Here is an 18,088-nt window from a genome sequence, read left to right on the forward strand (position 1 = left end):
CCTGTCACCATCAGCTGTTCTAGATTGTGACCCTCTTTACGAGCAATATGTCCGAAGAAATCCAGCACCCCACCTTGTTAGGTAGGAACCTACTAAAAGCCAATACTTGAAAGTATAATCTTAATTAGTCCCTGACCACGAACAACTATCGCAATATTAAATCGTCAAATTACTCGTACTTATAATTATGCCTAGGACTTCAATATTCTAAATTTATCAAATCCATACACAATAGTAGTGACAGATATTTTTGGACCGTACAAATTGTGTACGGTGTAAGACCGTCTGATTGGTAGGAGACGCCGCCTCCTAACCGCTTAAACGTTAACGAGAAACCGTCGTTTGTTACTAGCCGGAGTCGGGGAACTGTTTATCAATTTATTTGTTGGTGAATTTCGAGTGCTCTTGTTCAGTATAAATAAGTACAGCTATAAACTTAATGTAAAGTATTTATAAGTTTGTTTTGCTTTGGCTATAATTCTTTGCTTACTAAATTGAACACATATTCACCCTGGATGCATTCATGACAATCCGCCCATGCAACCGTACTGTGGGGGTTAAAATATCCTTCGGAACAAGACGATGACACTTATTGACAAAACTTGCATAATGCCCGTCATGACATACAAGAGTGTGGTGTTCGCTCACGCGGCCCGCACTCACATATCCTCCCTCCAATCCCTACAATCCCTATTGGCAGGATAGTCGTCGGAGCACCATGTACGTGAGATACGTCGACTTACACGACAACCTGCGTCTTAAGTCGATCCGGAAACACTTGAAGTCAGCGTCGGGACGGTACTTCGATAAGGCAATGCGTCATGACAATCGCTTTATCGTTGCCGCCGCTGACTACGCCCCGACTCTTGGTCGTGCAGGAGCCAGTTACCGTTGACGCCCTAGACACGTCGTTGACTCGGTAAAGAGTTCGACGTGCAACCGAACCCATACATCAGCCCGAGTTTCTCCCCTGATCTTCTGAGCGGCGCGCGATTCCGATCCGATATTGGATGCATTTGCGAAGCAGCTTCCCTTAAGTTGTTCGGGTAGCTGTTAGTAAATCCTTTCTTTCTAAATATAATCTTTAGTAAAATAACCAATGCTCTCCAAAGTTCATAAATCAATAAAACTCGTAGGTGTACCTATTGTTTTGCAACTCTTTTGTTCCATGAATTCCCTAACATCTAAGTTTAGACCAAATCAACTTATCCATATAGTAAAAAATTTCTTTCAAAATATACCATCATTTCAGTATTGAAAACTGAACGATCCGAACAAACCAATTACAGTAACCGATATCCTTGTGGAAGCACCTCGTTATTCCCATTACGGCTCGTGTTCCTTATTGTGAAAATGTCGTTAAATTGAAAATGTTTTCATGCACACAACATTTCGGACATTCGCTAAACACATGTTATTGTATATGTAACGCTTGTAAAATCTCTATAATAATATATAAAAATGAATTGCTGTTCGCTAGTCTCGCTAAAACTCGAGAACGGCTGCATCGATTTGGCTAATTTTGGTCTTGAATTATTTGAGGAAATCCAGGGAAGGCTTAAAAGGTGAAAAAATATAAAAAAGCTCGGAATTATATAAAAACAGACAATTTTGTTTCTCCTTTGATGTGTCCCCTTGATGTGTCTTTTATTTATCGATTGAGGCACTACGAAGTCTGCCGGGTCAGCTAGTTTACAGTAGAAACTGATAGAAATAAAATTAACAATCGAAAACCAATCATTTGGTTGTGTAATATTCTCGCTTTCGTTCCGTCAAAAAGAATGAGCACGACATGGAAATTTGCGCGAACGAATACTGCAAAAACAGTTCGAGGGGAACGTACTGCAATTTTGTATTTCATACGAAGCATTACGCTTACAGCCTTTGTCTGGCCACCCTCGGGGCGACAAGATCAGACGACTGCACACCGGTAATGGAGGAATAAACATCTCATACTGAGAGTTGCACCGCGTGCGGGTTTCATGGAATTTTGAACTTAAAATTACTTAGTACTAAACAACGATTCGTTGTTAGTGATTTAAATAAATACGATTTTGCTCGATTTTTTTAACGATTGATCAATTTAAGCTGAAAGTTTTGTACTAATTACGCTAGTAAAATTAATAAAATGATTACCTATCTTATAATCGAAATTCGCAATCGCACTTTAGACAGATGATAAAGATATATTTTTATTTTGATAAAGAGGTTTCAAAAATGTAGTTTTATTATTATTATAGATTAGTAAAATAAATAAAACTATTCTATATATGTACCTACCAAATAATCGTAATCTATACTAATATATAAATCTCCAGTGGTTTTTACGGATGTTCCGTTATAACTACCGAACCATGCATCCGATTGACTTGAAATTTGGTATCCATGTAGAAAATACATGTACTTAATGGATAGGCTATATTTATATGAGTGTTGGACTCCCTACACCAGTTGCGGGAGCGTTAATGATGAGAACATTTGTGAGGGTGAGAAATAACAATGTTAATTTTAAATGCCCAGCGAAGCGGACGGGTGCACCTAGTTTATCCATAATCAAGACTTAGATACTTATGTCCAATAGTGGACCAAAATAGGATGTTAATGCCTTAGAATCATTTTACGCATAAAATCCTCTCTTTATTTTGTCATAGACTGCTTCTATTTTTTTGTCATAACAGGCAGACGACCAGGCGACGCCTCTTGGCGTAAGTGGGCTAAATTGTTGCCTACCGTAGGTATTTTTTTTTTTTCTCTCCTCTTTTTTTTCTCCTGTGTTGCAAATACCAAAAACATATAAGACAACAAGTATACTTAGATCTCACCTACTCGTCCGCGCATAGGTAGTTGGAATATCCTCTTAGACTACCAGTGAATAGGCAGGGAAAAAATAACTTGAAAATAAAAGGTTGTGGAAATTATTCAACCACGTCGTTTTTGATGAAAAAAAAAACAAAAACCGCCATTATCTACCGCATTATCTTGCTCCTCTTTTCAAATATTTGGACGTTTTATTTGCAATCAACGCGAGCTGGCCCCGCAAAATCCGTAACGATAAAATAATGACATTTTGATATCTCGCTTAACGTTTAAAATGTTTTAACATGCGTTCGTTTTAATTTCGAATCTGTTCAATGATTGTTCGAAATTATTTTTATTTCCGAGCCGACGGCCCATCAGATTTTTAGTGCCCCCGCCCTGAGGTCAGAGACGGTCTCAATGGTATTGTGTAACAGCTACCTGATCTTTCGAAGGACCCATAACTATTTCCCGGTAAAATGGACAGGACGGTCGGATCCTGTCCTGCGGTCCCACAGTACGTCCTACTAACAGTAGGTGGTAGGTTACGAATTGTAGGCTTAAGCGGTTTCCGATTCAATTTGTAGCGCGATAATAAAATTAATCAACGTGCTACTTTATTGTGATGCAATCTCATATGTACATTTTCTGAAGAGTTCATAGGTAATATTTCTGACGTATCACTGTGGCTATTTTTTTAAAAACTTACTGAAACAAAATTTTTTTGTGTTTTTATCGTCAATATTGCTGACAGTACACATTTTAAGGTAAGTCAGCTTTAAAAGTCTTTTTTTAATACGCTTTTATTAGCTTCATACGTATGTTAGTATTTTTTTTTATTGCTTAGATGGGCGGGCGAGCTCACAGACCACCTGGTGTTTACTGGAGAAACGTAAATGCGCCACCCATCTTGAGATTTAAGTTCTAAGGTCTCAGTATAGTTACAACGGCTAGGTACCCCACGCTTCAAACCGAAACGCATTATTGCTTCACGGTAGAAATAGGCGGGGTGCTGGTACCTACCCGTGCAGACTCACAAGAGGTCCACCACCAGTAAAAAATATACGCTTCTTGTTACAATAAAATCATTTTTTCTTACAAGAGTAGTAGATCCAAGTCTGCAGTTCGCTGTAGCACGTAGGTGGGCAGGATCGACCGGTGAAACACTACCCTCTCACAGAAAATCAGCGTGAAGTGGGGGCCTCCTAGAGGCCACCGCGTTTCGACTGGTGAGTGAGAGTCCCGGTGCCCTTATCCCTCTACCTCGGGGCCCAAATAGCAACTGGCACTTTCATTATACTACACGTATCGCAACAGATTTTCTAGGGACTGTTGCGTTGCGTGTGGGAATGAGTATCAGTTGGCCCCTTCCTGTCTTTTTATTCCCTGTCCCACAATTCCTCACCCTCTGTGACCTTTCTCCTTCCCTTTCCTTCCCCACCCCTTATGCTATCTTTGATTTTTGTGATGGCGACGAGTGATACAAATAAAATACCCCAGGAGGGTACCAGTCTCTTAGAGACTGGAGAATCCCTCTCTGAGCGAGAGCGAGAGATGCTATCCTCTCGCTCTGGCTCAGGCTGCCCATCGTATTCTGGGGGGGCACATCAAGCGTCGTTTATCACAGCTGCTGGGTGCAAACTGAGCCCAATAACGAGGAAATCCCCCTCCACTTTAGCAGTGGATTTTTCTAACATCAGGGGACTTCACTCGAACTTAAATGCCGTCCACCACCATCTCGAGACGGAAAGGCCAGATTTGCTTTTCCTGACGGAGACGCAGATTTCCTCCCCAACTGACACTTCATATCTAAAGTACCCGGCCTATAGCCTGGAGCACATTTTTGTGCCACGCGCCGGCGTGTGTGTGTACATCAGGGAGGGAATTTGTTACCGTAGGCTCAGCAGTCTTGAAGGCAGAGACCTGTCGACCCTTTGGGTGCGCGTCGATTGTGAGGATCACATTCGCGTCTACGCGTGCCTTTACAGGTCTCATAGCGGAAATTCGGAAATTGACCGGCTCTTCGAGCACCTGCAGGTGTCCACTGACAGAATACTTGAGCAGATTCCTACCGCAGAAATTGCGGTTTTGGGCGACTTTAATGCCCACCACTCTGACTGGCTTGGGTCAACACGTACTGACCATGCGGGAGGGTCTGCTCACGATTTTGCCATTGCCAATGGTCTGACGCAAATGGTACCTTCTCCCACACGTGTGCCGGATGTGGAAGACCATTCGCCTTCCTTATTGGACCTTCTGCTGACCTCTCGCCCCGAACCCATTCGGGTATGGGTCGATGCTCCTCTCGGGTCATCGGACCATTGCCTAGTTCGGAGCGTGGTGCCTCTCACCGTCTCGTCACAACCACTTCCATCTGGTAGACGACGTGTTTGGCACTACAGGTCAGCAGACTGGAACGGGATGCGCTCTTTCTTTGCATCCTACCCATGGGGGCAGATTTGCTTCAAGTCAGAGGATCCTAGCACCTGCGCTGACTCGGTTGCCGGCGTCGTGCTGCAGGGCATGGAATTGTTTGTTCCTAGCTCAGCGGTGCCTGTCGGTGGCAGGTCTCGGCCCTGGTTTGGTGGGTCCTGCCGTGACGCACATCGTCGCAAGCGGGAATGCTACCAGGCTTGGGCTATGGCAAAGGCCGCTAAGGATGTAAACTCTGACTCACTCAAGAAGAAGTACAACTCTGCTTCCAGGTTCTTTAAGAAGAAAATTGCATTGGCAAAGTCAAATTACGTTGGGAGAATTGGCGAGAGACTGGCGCGCCTGCCATCTGGCTCTCGTGCGTTCTGGTCTCTCGCCAAGGCTGTCCAGGGTAATTTCTGTCGGTCGACGCTTCCACCTTTGCGTGGGGAGGATGGTTCATTGGCCTATTCCGCAAGGGAGAAAGCCGATCTTCTTGGCTCTATCTTTGCGGAAAACTCGACTCTTGACGACAGGGGGAACACTCCTCCTACCATCCCGAGGTGTGAAACCACAATGGCGGACGTCCGCTTCACACAGTGTGCTGTGCGGAAAGCACTATTCTCCCTGGATGTCAACAAGTCGAGTGGGCCCGATGGAATATCTCCTATTGTGCTGAAGGTGTGTGCTCCAGAGCTGGCACCGGTTTTAACGCGCTTATTCAGACACTCTTATGTCCTCGGCGTTGTCCCACATTCATGGAAGACGGCTCTAGTACACCCGATCCCTAAAAAAGGCGACCGCTCAGATCCGTCCAACTACAGGCCTATCGCTATCACCTCCTTGCTCTCCAAAATTATGGAATCCATAATCAACCGCCAGCTCATGGGCTACCTGGAAGAGCACCAGCTGATCAGCGACCGCCAATATGGCTTCCGCAAAGGCCGATCAGCTGGTGATCTTTTGGCTTTACTAACTCACCGTTGGGCGCAGGCGGTTGAGAGTAGGGGTGAGGCACTAGGCGTTAGTTTGGACATTGCGAAAGCCTTCGATCGGGTTTGGCATAAAGCCTTACTATCGAAGCTTCCTTCCTATGGGCTTCCTGAGAGACTTTGTAGGTGGATCGGCAGTTTCCTTGCGGAACGGAGAGTTAAAGTCGTCGTTGACGGCTCATGCTCGGACCCCCGGACCGTAAATGCTGGTGTTCCCCAAGGCTGCGTGTTATCCCCGACATTGTTCATTCTGCATATCAATGATTTGTTGCATACCAGTGGCATTCATTGCTATGCGGATGACAGTACCGTGGATGCACTGTATTTCGGCCGCAGCAATATCTCTCGAGATCACGTCGATGAGTGTCGGAACAAACTTGTGTCTGAAATCGAATCATCCTTTGTGAAGATTTCCGATTGGGGGGGACTAAATCTAGTCCAGTTTAACCCTTCTAAGACTCAAGTTTGCGCGTTTACCGCTAAAAAAGCCCCCTTTGTCGCATCGCCACTCTTCGGAAACACTCACCTTTGTGCCAAGCCGAACATGGGCATTCTGGGCGTAGACATTTCGAGTGTTGTCCAGTTTGGCGGTCATTTGGAGAGCAAGGCTAAAATGGCCTCCAAAAAACTCGGAGTACTCAACAGGGCCAAACAGTACTTCAAGCCGGCTCACCGCCTTAAGCTGTATAAGGCGCAGGTGCGGCCTCACATGGAGTATTGTTGCCACCTTTGGGCCGGGGCTCCGGGTTATCAGCTATCTCCCTTTGACCGAATTCAACGTAGGGCATCTCGGATTGTCGACGATCCTGTACTTACCGATCGGCTAGATCCTTTGGCACTGCGTAGGGATTTATCTTCCCTATGCATACTTTACAGAATTTACAATGGGGAGTGTTCCGAGGAGTTGTTCAATTTAATAGAAGCCGCTGATTTTCGCAACCGATCGTCTCGCCGGAACTATCATCCGCACCATCTGGATGGTTGGCGTTCCACTACAATGCGTTTTAAAAACAGTTTTCTGCCACGCACAGTAAATCTCTGGAATTCGTTGCCATCAGCGGTCTTCCCCAACAACTGCGACATTGGGTTATTCAAGAAAAGAGCATATTCTTATCTGAAGGGTAGGCAACGCACTGGCGTAAACGCTGGTGACCGTGGGCGGCGGTGAATCACTTACCATCAGGTGACCCGTCTTGCTCGTTTGCCTCTTACTTGTTATAAAAAAATAAAAAAAAACACTATTTTAATTCAAATTTATTAAAATTTATTTTCTATTTATTAGTTGAATTTTCTATAAAAGCGTATTTTTTTTAAACTATTCTTTATTTTATTGTTCTCTATACACTCCTAATTGGCTAGACTGACTCCAATAAAACTTTCAGGAAGTTTTCAGATTGACCTAGAGAATGATCCGATGTTCGGTATCGATTTAATCAATGTCAAACCATAGATCGACCAGCAAAACGGGCTGGGTTTGACGTAGTTTCATCGTAAAATACAAACAATCTTCATTTAACACTAAGCTATGTTTAATGAATTGAACAGTGATTCCCAAAGTAGTTTGTCTATGTAGACCAGCGGGCTTTTAAGTTAGCCAAAAAAACGGATCTATACGATGTGTAAATGGGTTCTAAAATATAAGGGAACTTATTTGATCTTACATAAGGAGAAGCTTATTGAAAAATATCTAGGCGTATCTAAAATTGTAGTAGTATTACAGAGGGTTTCGTAATATCTAATCCAATTAAACGAAATGAAGAATAATTATATTAATGTCCCTTTAACTCTACACCAAAGAAAATAATTCCTAATCTCTTTATTCGACATAACCGGTACGAAACAACAAACAAAATGTTATCTGCCCATTAAATAACTCCATTCTTCAACACTTTAAGCGCACTAACGTTGTTAGCGAGAACAAAGAAAAAACATTCACAATTTCACCCGCAATATACGAAACAAAAGCTTTCGCGATCCACGAACACTCCTCATTGTTGAACGTAGGAGATAGTTTTCATGTGTAATTAAAGTTTGCCGTTCGGATAATATCGGTTGTGATTGCAGGCAACTACTTAATTACGGCGATCCCCCGGGAACCGATCGACTCGGCCCGCGAACGCCTTCGAAGATTTACTGCTCTTGACCTCATTTGATCCGAGTCTCTGGTCGGCAAACAACTTGTAAATTATTACGACGAGATTAGAATCAAATTAACGAAACTTTACGGTTTGATAGAGCCGATGCGGAAAACAATTTAAACTAATCAAGAATGGGTCAGTCGAGTTCGTTTTTGATTATGACAAACTTTCATAGTTTGCTCGCTGTGTTTTTGTTAAATTAATATAATTGCACATATTTATAGAATAACTAGCTGAACTCGTCCGCTTCGCTGGGCATTTAAAATTAACCTTTTTATTTCTCACCCCCACAAAGATTCTCATCATTAGCGCCCCCGCAACTGGTGTAGGGAGTCCAACACTCATATAAATAATATGTATTTTCTACATGGATACCAAGTTTCAAGTCAATCGGATGCACAGTTCAGTAGTTATAACGGAAAATCCGTAAAAACCACTGTAGATTTATATATTAGTATAGATTTAGTCATTTTTATATTTACGTCATCAGTACTAAAAAAGACAGCAAATTTACAAGCTATTAAAAGATTAAGAAGTCAATATTGAGATCGTCATTAAAACAAATCAGAACGTAAACCTGTACGCTAGTTAATTTAACTAAATGTCTCCACCTATTTATGATGTGAAGCAGTAATGCGTTTCGATTTGAAAGGTTCGATTCGGTTCGGTTCGATTTGAAAAAGGTCAACTGTTGCAATGTAAAACTGAGACTTAAAAGCCTTGTCTCAAGGTCGGTGGCAGCATTTACGTTGTGGATGTCTATGGGCTCCGGTAACCACTTAGCACCAGGTGGGCCGTGAGCTGGTCCATCTGGGATGGCCTATGCCCATTTAGTAAAAAAAAAACTAGGCAAATATCAACGAATTATTACCACCATCCTGCCGAACTGCCACGAAGCAATGTATTGTAATGTATTCAAAAATCATGAAACTCATTAGTTAGTACTTTACTATTGAGATTTTTATACTTGAAGGTGGATAACGTCATTAGCTTTAATTAAAACACCAGGCGGGCCATAAGCTACTACCCATTATGCTTGTAAAAAAGCTGTTTATCCAAATTTCCACAAAATAAACTTTGTCACAAATACCTACTGAATCAGGGAACATTTACATCTGCTCACTCACAGATATTTCGATATATCTAAACATTTTTTTTATTAGTTCATAGTCCGATTTTTCCGACAGGAAAATTGGAATTTTATACGGTCTTTTTTCGGCAGGATATTAAAACGTTCGTGGTGTATCTAAAATTGAAATTCTCATCAGAATATTTCTTGTTTACTCATTTCCTAGGCTAACGGTGCCACGTTTTCCCGTAAACAAAAACATCGCTGTTTTAATTAACTATACCGGGAACATCACGGGTTCGAATTGCAAAATGAAAAAAATATATATCAAAACAATAATACAACAAACTTATCTACGAAACAAGCCTAAAGCACGTACATTTACAAATGTAATGAACGAACCTAAGCAACGAAAAACGATGTCAGCATAAATGAGGAATCAAGCCACGTAGACCGTTAATTAAGGCAAATTCTTGGTGAGAAAGAACTTGAATATTTGCATCAAGGGAACAATCCGGGCAGGAGCGATTTCATTAAAAAAAAAAAACGACAAAAGAATCACGTTCCTTAAGAATTTCATCGCTATCGTGAAGAGGGAGAAAAAGAAAATACAATTAGATTATAAGGGACGGCAAATAAAATTAGTTCGCATCTGAAAGTTCTCGAGGCAGATTTTATTGATACTCGTCCTTCAATAGTAATAGAAATAACTCGTAACATTTTTCATTTATGAAATTTCTCAAAGCGGAAGAAAATAAAGTAAGGTTTAAATTATTATTTTTGTGTTCGTATTATGTACTATATTTAAATGTGTATGTACATAACTGTTTAAAGTAAATTACAAAATACTTTCAAACATTTAGAGCTATCAAAATTAAAGAGTAATCAACTCTCCTGTTAAGGCTGCATAGATGTATTGACCCATCCCTAATTTTATTGTTTCATAAGAAAATTGACCGTGTCGATAGTCGCTAATCAAAAATCCAAAATTAAAAACTCTTTAGAAATTAGTCGAAAATAAAACATATAGCGTTATCTATATTATAAACTTTAATATGTTTTCGATAAAAGTAAGTTTTTTAATATTAAAATAAATACACTATGATCTTGGTGCCGTAGGACAAGGGCATGGCATCAATAGTGCCTGTTGTAATCCCCAACCAGGCGGAGGGGGACACTGCTGTAAGCTTGTTAGGCCGCATGCTGGTTCGGAGGCAAATCTACCATTTCTGTTCAACAAATAATTAGTATCTATTAATCTAAAGTTGTCTATAATGTCTTATTACAAAATATTTACTCTGAAATGCACTTTTACTCTACAATTCAGTTATTTTTTTCCGAATCTCAAGGCAAGATACTATAGTCATCGTCGCCCAAAGGATAAGAAGCCCAGTGCATTCGTATTGAGCGATGAGCCTGTGTCGATCTTCTAATTCCGTTCACAAGCATTAATTATTTTAAGGAAATACGTAATTAACACATGCTTACAATAAATGACTTCGACGATAACATTCCGGTGGATTCAGTGAAGCACTGCTCTTGCTAGGGCTAGTGTTAGCAAATTCTCTCAGGTTGAGCCCGTGCGCTCACTTACCCGCCTGGGCGTAACTGAAATAGCCCCTTAGACTACCAACGAATAGGTAGGAAACGCTTTTTAAAAATGGGATAACGGAACAATATCTTTAATAAAAATCAGCCATACATCAAGCGATACGACTGTTGTATGCTCGCGGATTCGCCCACTATTCAGACGATTTCTGAGACGAAATCTTTCAATTCCAATCTAAAGGATGGTAAAGTCTCATGATGAATGGCAGCATTTAGTATGGTAATGCTCGTGTGCTCCGATAACTACTTAACAACAAATGGACCGTGAACTTATTCATCCATAAACGCAACAAAAGCGAGATATAACTTTTTAAGTGACATACTTTACGTTTACTTCAGTGCCAAACCAAGTAGGCTTAGTAACCTTTATATTTCGGAATCGATCCTAGTCAATATGTATCGATATTTCACAATTAAGAATTTATGACTAAGTAAGTATACACATACTGAGGTCCCGCCGGTGGAATTCCTCCGCATCTCAAGGTCTGTATTATGTTGTAAACATCACATACATCAACGTCTTCCTGTAATTTTGTAAGATGTTGTAAATGTTTTGAATAAATCATATGAAATAATTTGTTTAATTTAAAAAAAAATTGTTAAATATGTGAAACACATATGAACGTGATGAGTATATTTTACTCGATTACTCAATAATAAAGATTTTCAACGTAAAGAATTAGTAGAATTCGTCCCGGCTTCTTGGCATCACTAGCATTTCCAAACGACATTTACTGGTGGTAGAACCTCTTGTGAGCCCGCACGGGTAGGTACCACCACCCGCCTATTTTTGCCGTAAAGCAGTAATGCGTTTTGGTTTGAAGGGTGGGGCAACCATTGTAACTATATTGAGACCTTAGAACTTATATCTCATTGTGGGTGGCGCATTTACGTTGTAGATCTCTATAGGCTCCAGTAACCACTTAACACCAGGTGGACTGTGAGATCGTCCACTCACATAAACAATAAAAAAAAATCCACGTATCCCAGGCTGTGGGATAATGTTTCGCTACTAGAGGCTCTTCAAACCAGTTTATAAACAAACGCACTGTAGATAAACAAAGTATTTCCTGTTACATTGCCGACATGAACGTCAGATATCATTTACTAAATAAAAATATAAGGCGACCCAAGCTTATAGGTTTCTGATTTGTCATCTCTAATAATAATAAGAATATTGGAGATAAATGGAGAAACTTTCAAGAGTAAGATGTTATTTTTTACCTAACACATTATATTAAATTAAAATGATGAAAAACATGAATAATTCAAACTGGACAAGGCTACATTTGCTACATTTGTGTACTACACTACATCAGAAGTGAATGAAGAAAGAGAAGATGAGATTATTGAGATATATGTATATGTACAGAACCGACATAGATGAATGAATGATGACATTATGTATCGAAATGTACATTTGTGTTTCTGTTGCTAAGCAATGATGTGTTCCAGCTTAAAGGGTGGGATAGCCCTTTTAAAATACAATTGGGTCTTCCATCTCGTAGTAAGAGGGGTGATAACATTCACATTCTAATGTTTTAAAGGCCCCACTAACCAAGTGGGCTTTTAGTTCATCTACTCGAAAACAAAAATCAAATACACTTTTACAGTCGTTAAAGTGAGTTCCTTTAACAGTGAAGTGGAAAGGTTCAAAATAATTTGAGATTATCGAACTTCAAAGGAACTTTTATTGAAAACGGAAATGAACTGATTCCAGATCAGAAGGTTGCGTGTTCAAATCACGTCGGGGTCACCAGTGTGAGGTTTTAGTGGTGAGGTTTGTTGTCCGTTGGTTAAGTTGTCCTCCAGAAACCTCATCAGAGCGGTCAATAAAACACTACGTATAATTACATGCTTATTCACATCAGCGACCGCGGTGGATCCCTGTACGTTAACCATGAACTGATGCACGTGTGTTGCTTATTACTATAACTGCATAGTAAGCTAAGCGGGGCGGGGTATCATTCCCCTACAGTTTGATACTTACGTAATAGTCATCATCAACAACAATCATGGGAGCGTTGACGCATGCTCCTTGACATTGGACTGTGTCAACTCCGAACAAGCCATCAGCGGAAACACTCCCGATGCAACAGCAGGTCGCCTGTTCAACTGCGCTCAATATACTGTCTGACCCACGGAGCATACAAGGGGTCGTTATGCAAACTTTAACGTTGAACTTTCCCCTGAACCTTCTAGAACATTGGAAACAAAATCTAACATTGTATTACATTCACTGCAGAAAATTGCATCCACATCGAAAACAGAGGTACTTTTGCTGCTAATAAAACCCGATTGCGCTCCGATGTGACGCGTATATCACGGAAATACACCAATTTATCGAAACTGCTCCCGCGCCAATTGTACGTTGAAAGTACTGACAAAAACCTTCCCTGAAATGCCAAGAACAACATTACCAAGTCAATCGTAAAAATGTTGTTTCTTGCCTGAAAGGTAACGACGAAAAAGACCTTTGCACGGTGAATTTTCTTTTTTTTTAACATCACATGTAATTCTAACTTGTCATTTGAATATACATATATTTTTAATTGAAAGAAAAGACGAATGAGTATTCAACTTTCCCATTAATTGTGTCTTATTTGCTTCAGTTTAGAATACCTAATTATCGCATGGAGCTGTTATTTTTCTCCAGTAATAAGATAAGAGGGGAAGACCAAAGGAGTCTCTGAAATGCAATCGATCCCTAGCGATATCACCAACACTTCATCGTGTCTTGCTGCTCATTCGGTCAATGACCCTAGAATCTTGGTAATGAGTAATAATTCCGTAAACAAAGATCCGTTAAATTTGTAAAAGTTTCAAATGGAACATAGTTAACTTAAGCACCTTTTTTATTGCCTTTTTAGGCAGACGAGCATACGGTCCACCTGATGGTAAGTGGTCATCGTCGCTCATGGACGTCAGCAATGCCAGGGGCAGAGCCAAGCCGCTGCCTACCATTAAGTACTCTCCGCAAGCCTCGTTTGAAGAAGGACATGTCATAGCGCTCGGAAGACACCGTGGAGGGGAGTTCATTCCAAAGCCGGATGGTACCTACCTTTTGTTCATAGTATAGAATGTAGCCCACTCATAGACTCTCATTCTAGGGACGCTTAGTATTTCAGCGACCTTATGCATAGCTGAAATCGGGACCCATCCGATCTGACGCTGTGCTATATCCAAGCAAGCACCAAGAGCCGCTCTTTCAGCTCCTTCTGGATAATTTTGTACTAAAGCGGCAATCCTCTGAAAATGAAAAAGAGAGTGTGAGAGAAGTTCTCATTTTTGGAACGAAGTTCCTTATGGGACGATGCGGAGGGGTACCCTAACCGGGAAAAAACGTCCGTAACGTAAGATTTTATTATTGGCTATACAGTGTCTAATATAGTAGTATAGTCTACGCGATGACGGCTATTATTATTATTCATATAAAGTTGTTTCTTTGTATATTATTATTATATATTTTTTATAAATCATTGTGAATAAAATAAAGTTAATAACTATGTGAAGTAGTTTTATTTTTATTTTTATCAATAAAAAAAATCACAATAAAAAATATATACCCGAATAACTATTTTCTTTATACCTCGAATAGAACTTAAAATTAATATTTTCATAATAAGGAACTTCGTTCCTATCCGGTGTCCCACGACACCACACATCTTTTTTTATTTTATTACTTAGATAGGTGGACGAGCTTATAGACCACCTGGTGTTAAGTGGTTACTGGAGCCCATAGAGATCTACAACGTAAATGCGCCACCCACCTTGAGATATAAGTTCTAAGGTCTCAAGTACAGTTTTACAACGGCTGCCCCACCCTTTAAACCGAAATGCATTACTACTTCACGGCAGAAATAGGCGGGGGGGGGCTGGCACCTACCCGTGCAGACTCACAAGAGGTCCTACCACCAGTATACTACACCAGTATTTATTACACACCAAAACACAAATGACATTAAAAAACAGTCCACAAACATCTGTCAAACCGGAAAGATTCCGGTTTTTGTCACAGAAACAAATCGGATGTTATAAAAAGTGCGGGCATGAAAAAATACAACCTATATTTTAATACAAAATATAAAAATCAACTTATTTTTTCTTATCTTAAGTGGAAAAAATAAATTACATTATAACTCAATCAGTACTATCCCAATAAAAAAAACCAAAAGAATGTATTGTACCTAAAATTATTTGCAAGGTTAATTATTTGTAGCAAAAAATTTTCACGCAAAAAATCATTTTCACTTTGATAAACGAGACGAAAAGCCACGTCAATTCACTACTCAATTCCATTCGTTATAACGGTAGCTCATTATAATTGTATTGATGTTTGTTCAGTTCCAGTCGTCATATTATTTTTAATAAATACACGTTTTGAGTTTACACGTAATTTAGTTTTCATTTCGTAGATAGGTCGGTGTTAAAAATAACAATTTTTACAGCCTTCCTAGTAGTTATCAGGGCCCATAGATATCAAAACGTAAATGCGGCCACTGAACGGGCTAATTAGAGGCCTAGAACCTAAACAAACCTCAGGGACACTTCGGAGAATGGGCAGCATCGTCCTCTTAATATATTCCATACCATACCATATATACATATCATATATACCATACCATATAGGTATACCAGCGTACTGCCCTCATCAGGGGTATTTTACTTGTAGTGGAGCGTATTGTAAGCCCGCACAGAAAGGTAACTCCATCATACTTATTTTTTCCACGAAGTAATCATCCATTCCAGCTTAAAGGAAGCTTCGTCCTCATGAGCCGTGAGCTCAGAAGCGCCCATTAAACAAATCAATTGTAACTAATAAACTACAATATCTAGCTTTCATTTTAACGAACCACTTATGCACCAGTAAAAGAAATTCCCAATGCCCGAATAAAACATAAAATTTGAGCAAAATTGACAATTTGCCAAATTGACAACTAATTAATACCAAAAAACAATTGGACACTGATGTATTATTTTTATGTCCCATTTCTTATAAACACCACATATAATTCACGCTGGGCATCGCTTACCCAATGTGTGAACCAACATTGTAATATAGAAATTCCAGCTCACCGTCATGTTGGCTTCGGTGAATTCAAAAGGTGTCTTGGCATTGTTATCTTCACTATCTCTGTGGACGTTTAACTCTTCACTACAAAGTTTCATCGTAGATGAGACTCCGCGTGTGAGTGTAATCTGTGAAATAGCCGTTCCGTGTTTATTTTATTTAAGACATCACTGTAAGTGGACTGTAAAAAAGATGTTGAATTCCAAGTATTTTATTGTTCTTTTATTATTTTAAAAACGTTTTATGATGAAGTAAGTAATTACTTTTTTGGAACATTTGACAATTTTGACATAATTGCATATCCCTTTTCGAGGTTTCTAGTGTTCGGAATAACCTACATGCTAGCCTTCGACCACATTCAACGCTATTTTCTATTGCCGGGGCAGTAAGTAATGATAATATTTTTAATTACTGAGTACTTTGTACAGCTGATAAGCAACTATCTGCGTATCAATATTTTAATAAAATCTCTCACCTTACGAAAAAAACGTTTGATAGACAACATAATTATTTGTTGAATCCTACTGGGTTTTACGATGGAAAAACCAATTATACTTAAACAGTTCACTTTTAATCTGAAAACCGAAATCACATGTCAATGTCACAGACAAATAAAACGGTAGACAAACTCTTTAAAATTAAATTTAAAGTAGGTATTCGCAGTGAAAAGAAATTCGTGAAGGCGTGCTCTGCGGAGATAAGCTGATTCAATTAATAATGTACATTCAAACGGACCTTGAACCTTCTTCTAAAATAAATGAGAGCTAAATAAAATAAAAACCCTTTTTGTATTTATTACATTGTACATTTCGCAAATTAATTCGTTTTACACATTGTGTTATTATTAGAAATTGGATCACTGGTTGCGATTTTAAAGCATCAAATTACACATTAAGAAGAATAGAATCGCTTTTTTTTTAAGTTGTCCTATGTAATTTAGGCTAACACGCTCAATGAGTACAATAATTGACGGCGTAATATGAGCACACACGATAATGGTTCACCATCCCGCATTTTTCTGTTACGAAGCAATCGCGCGTTTCGGTTCCAAGGTTGAAGCAGCCGTTATAAATAGTAATATACAATTGAGGCCTTAGTGTCTCAAATTGCGATATCCTATTTATCATTTGTGTGGACTTCGGTAACAGCAGGTAACAATATGAGATCGTCCTTTCTAGATGAATGATCACTTAATTCAAAGAATATATTTAAATATCCAAGCGCAGTGAACCCCTTTTTCAGTTTTTTGAACTAGAAACAACACAAAATATTTGCACACTTTGTTTGTTTACCTCGAATACTCGGGCAATAAAAAGAAAACAGAAAGTTTAGGACGCGGCGCGGAAACGTTAGGGAAAGTGTTTTCAACGATATAAAAAGTTGTTAGCCGCCGACCGATATTAACGGATATTGGAAAAAGATGGTAAAGACGAGCGTTGCCGGATCAAGAAGTGGGCACTAATATTCCCTGGGTGCAATATCGGGGTTCATTGCTATAAAATCGCTCGAGGCGAATATCTCGGGAAAGATATTGACCCACTGGTATTCGCTGAGGAAGCAGATATCTGAGGCAATTTCAACATCGTAAGCGATGTTTATCGTGTAACCCACTGACCTATGTAAACTCGTCACATGTCATATCGTTACGTAGCCCCTCGCAAATACCTAACGGTTCGGATAAGTACTTCTGTAGAACTTCAGTAACTGGCTTAACCATCAACTTTAATAGGTCACTTACGGACCAAAACGCACACATAAATTACAACTTCCAAAAGTCAAAAGTTTTCAGTAGTAGTAGTATGCTGGGATTTTTTTTTATTGCTTAGATGTGTGGACGAGCTCACAGCCCACCTGATGTTAAGTGGTTACTGGAGCCCATAGACATCTACAACGTAAATGCGCCACACACCTTGAGATATAGTTCTAAGGTCTCAGTATAGTCACAACGGCTGCCTGACCCTTCAAACCGAAACGCATTACTGCTTCACGGCAGAAATAGGCG

At 39.9% G+C, this 18,088-nt stretch overlaps 1 protein-coding gene across 1 annotated transcript; it reads right to left on the bottom strand.

Moving 5' to 3' along the window:
- Nucleotides 1-10,506: 10,506 nt before the first annotated feature.
- LOC114251603 (NADH dehydrogenase [ubiquinone] flavoprotein 2, mitochondrial) lies at nt 10,507-16,202 on the bottom strand. Its single transcript, XM_028185930.2, has 5 exons — nt 16,092-16,202; nt 14,077-14,264; nt 13,006-13,213; nt 11,463-11,539; nt 10,507-10,636 (listed from the first exon to the last, which is right to left on the bottom strand). Exons 1-5 carry the CDS (start codon nt 16,182-16,184, stop codon nt 10,507-10,509), a joined length of 696 nt encoding a protein of 231 aa, XP_028041731.2. The 5' UTR covers nt 16,185-16,202.
- Nucleotides 16,203-18,088: the final 1,886 nt, after the last annotated feature.

This window comes from Bombyx mandarina, chromosome 05 (assembly GCF_030267445.1).
Source record: "Bombyx mandarina strain Sakado chromosome 05, ASM3026744v2".
Classification (NCBI taxonomy): Eukaryota; Metazoa; Arthropoda; class Insecta; order Lepidoptera; family Bombycidae; genus Bombyx; species Bombyx mandarina.

Bases quoted from the DNA above. Each gene is read 5' to 3' on its own strand.
- LOC114251603 (XM_028185930.2), bottom strand. From the start codon at position 16,184: ATGAAACTTTGTAGTGAAGAGTTAAACGTCCACAGAGATAGTGAAGAT. The intron at 13,214-14,076 runs GTAGGTACCATC...CCAATGTTCTAG, and splicing joins TTCTATACTATGAACAAAAG to AAGGTTCAGGGGAAAGTTCA. The intron at 11,540-13,005 runs GTAAGTATCAAA...ACAAAATTACAG, and splicing joins TTGTTGATGATGACTATTAC to GAAGACGTTGATGTATGTGA.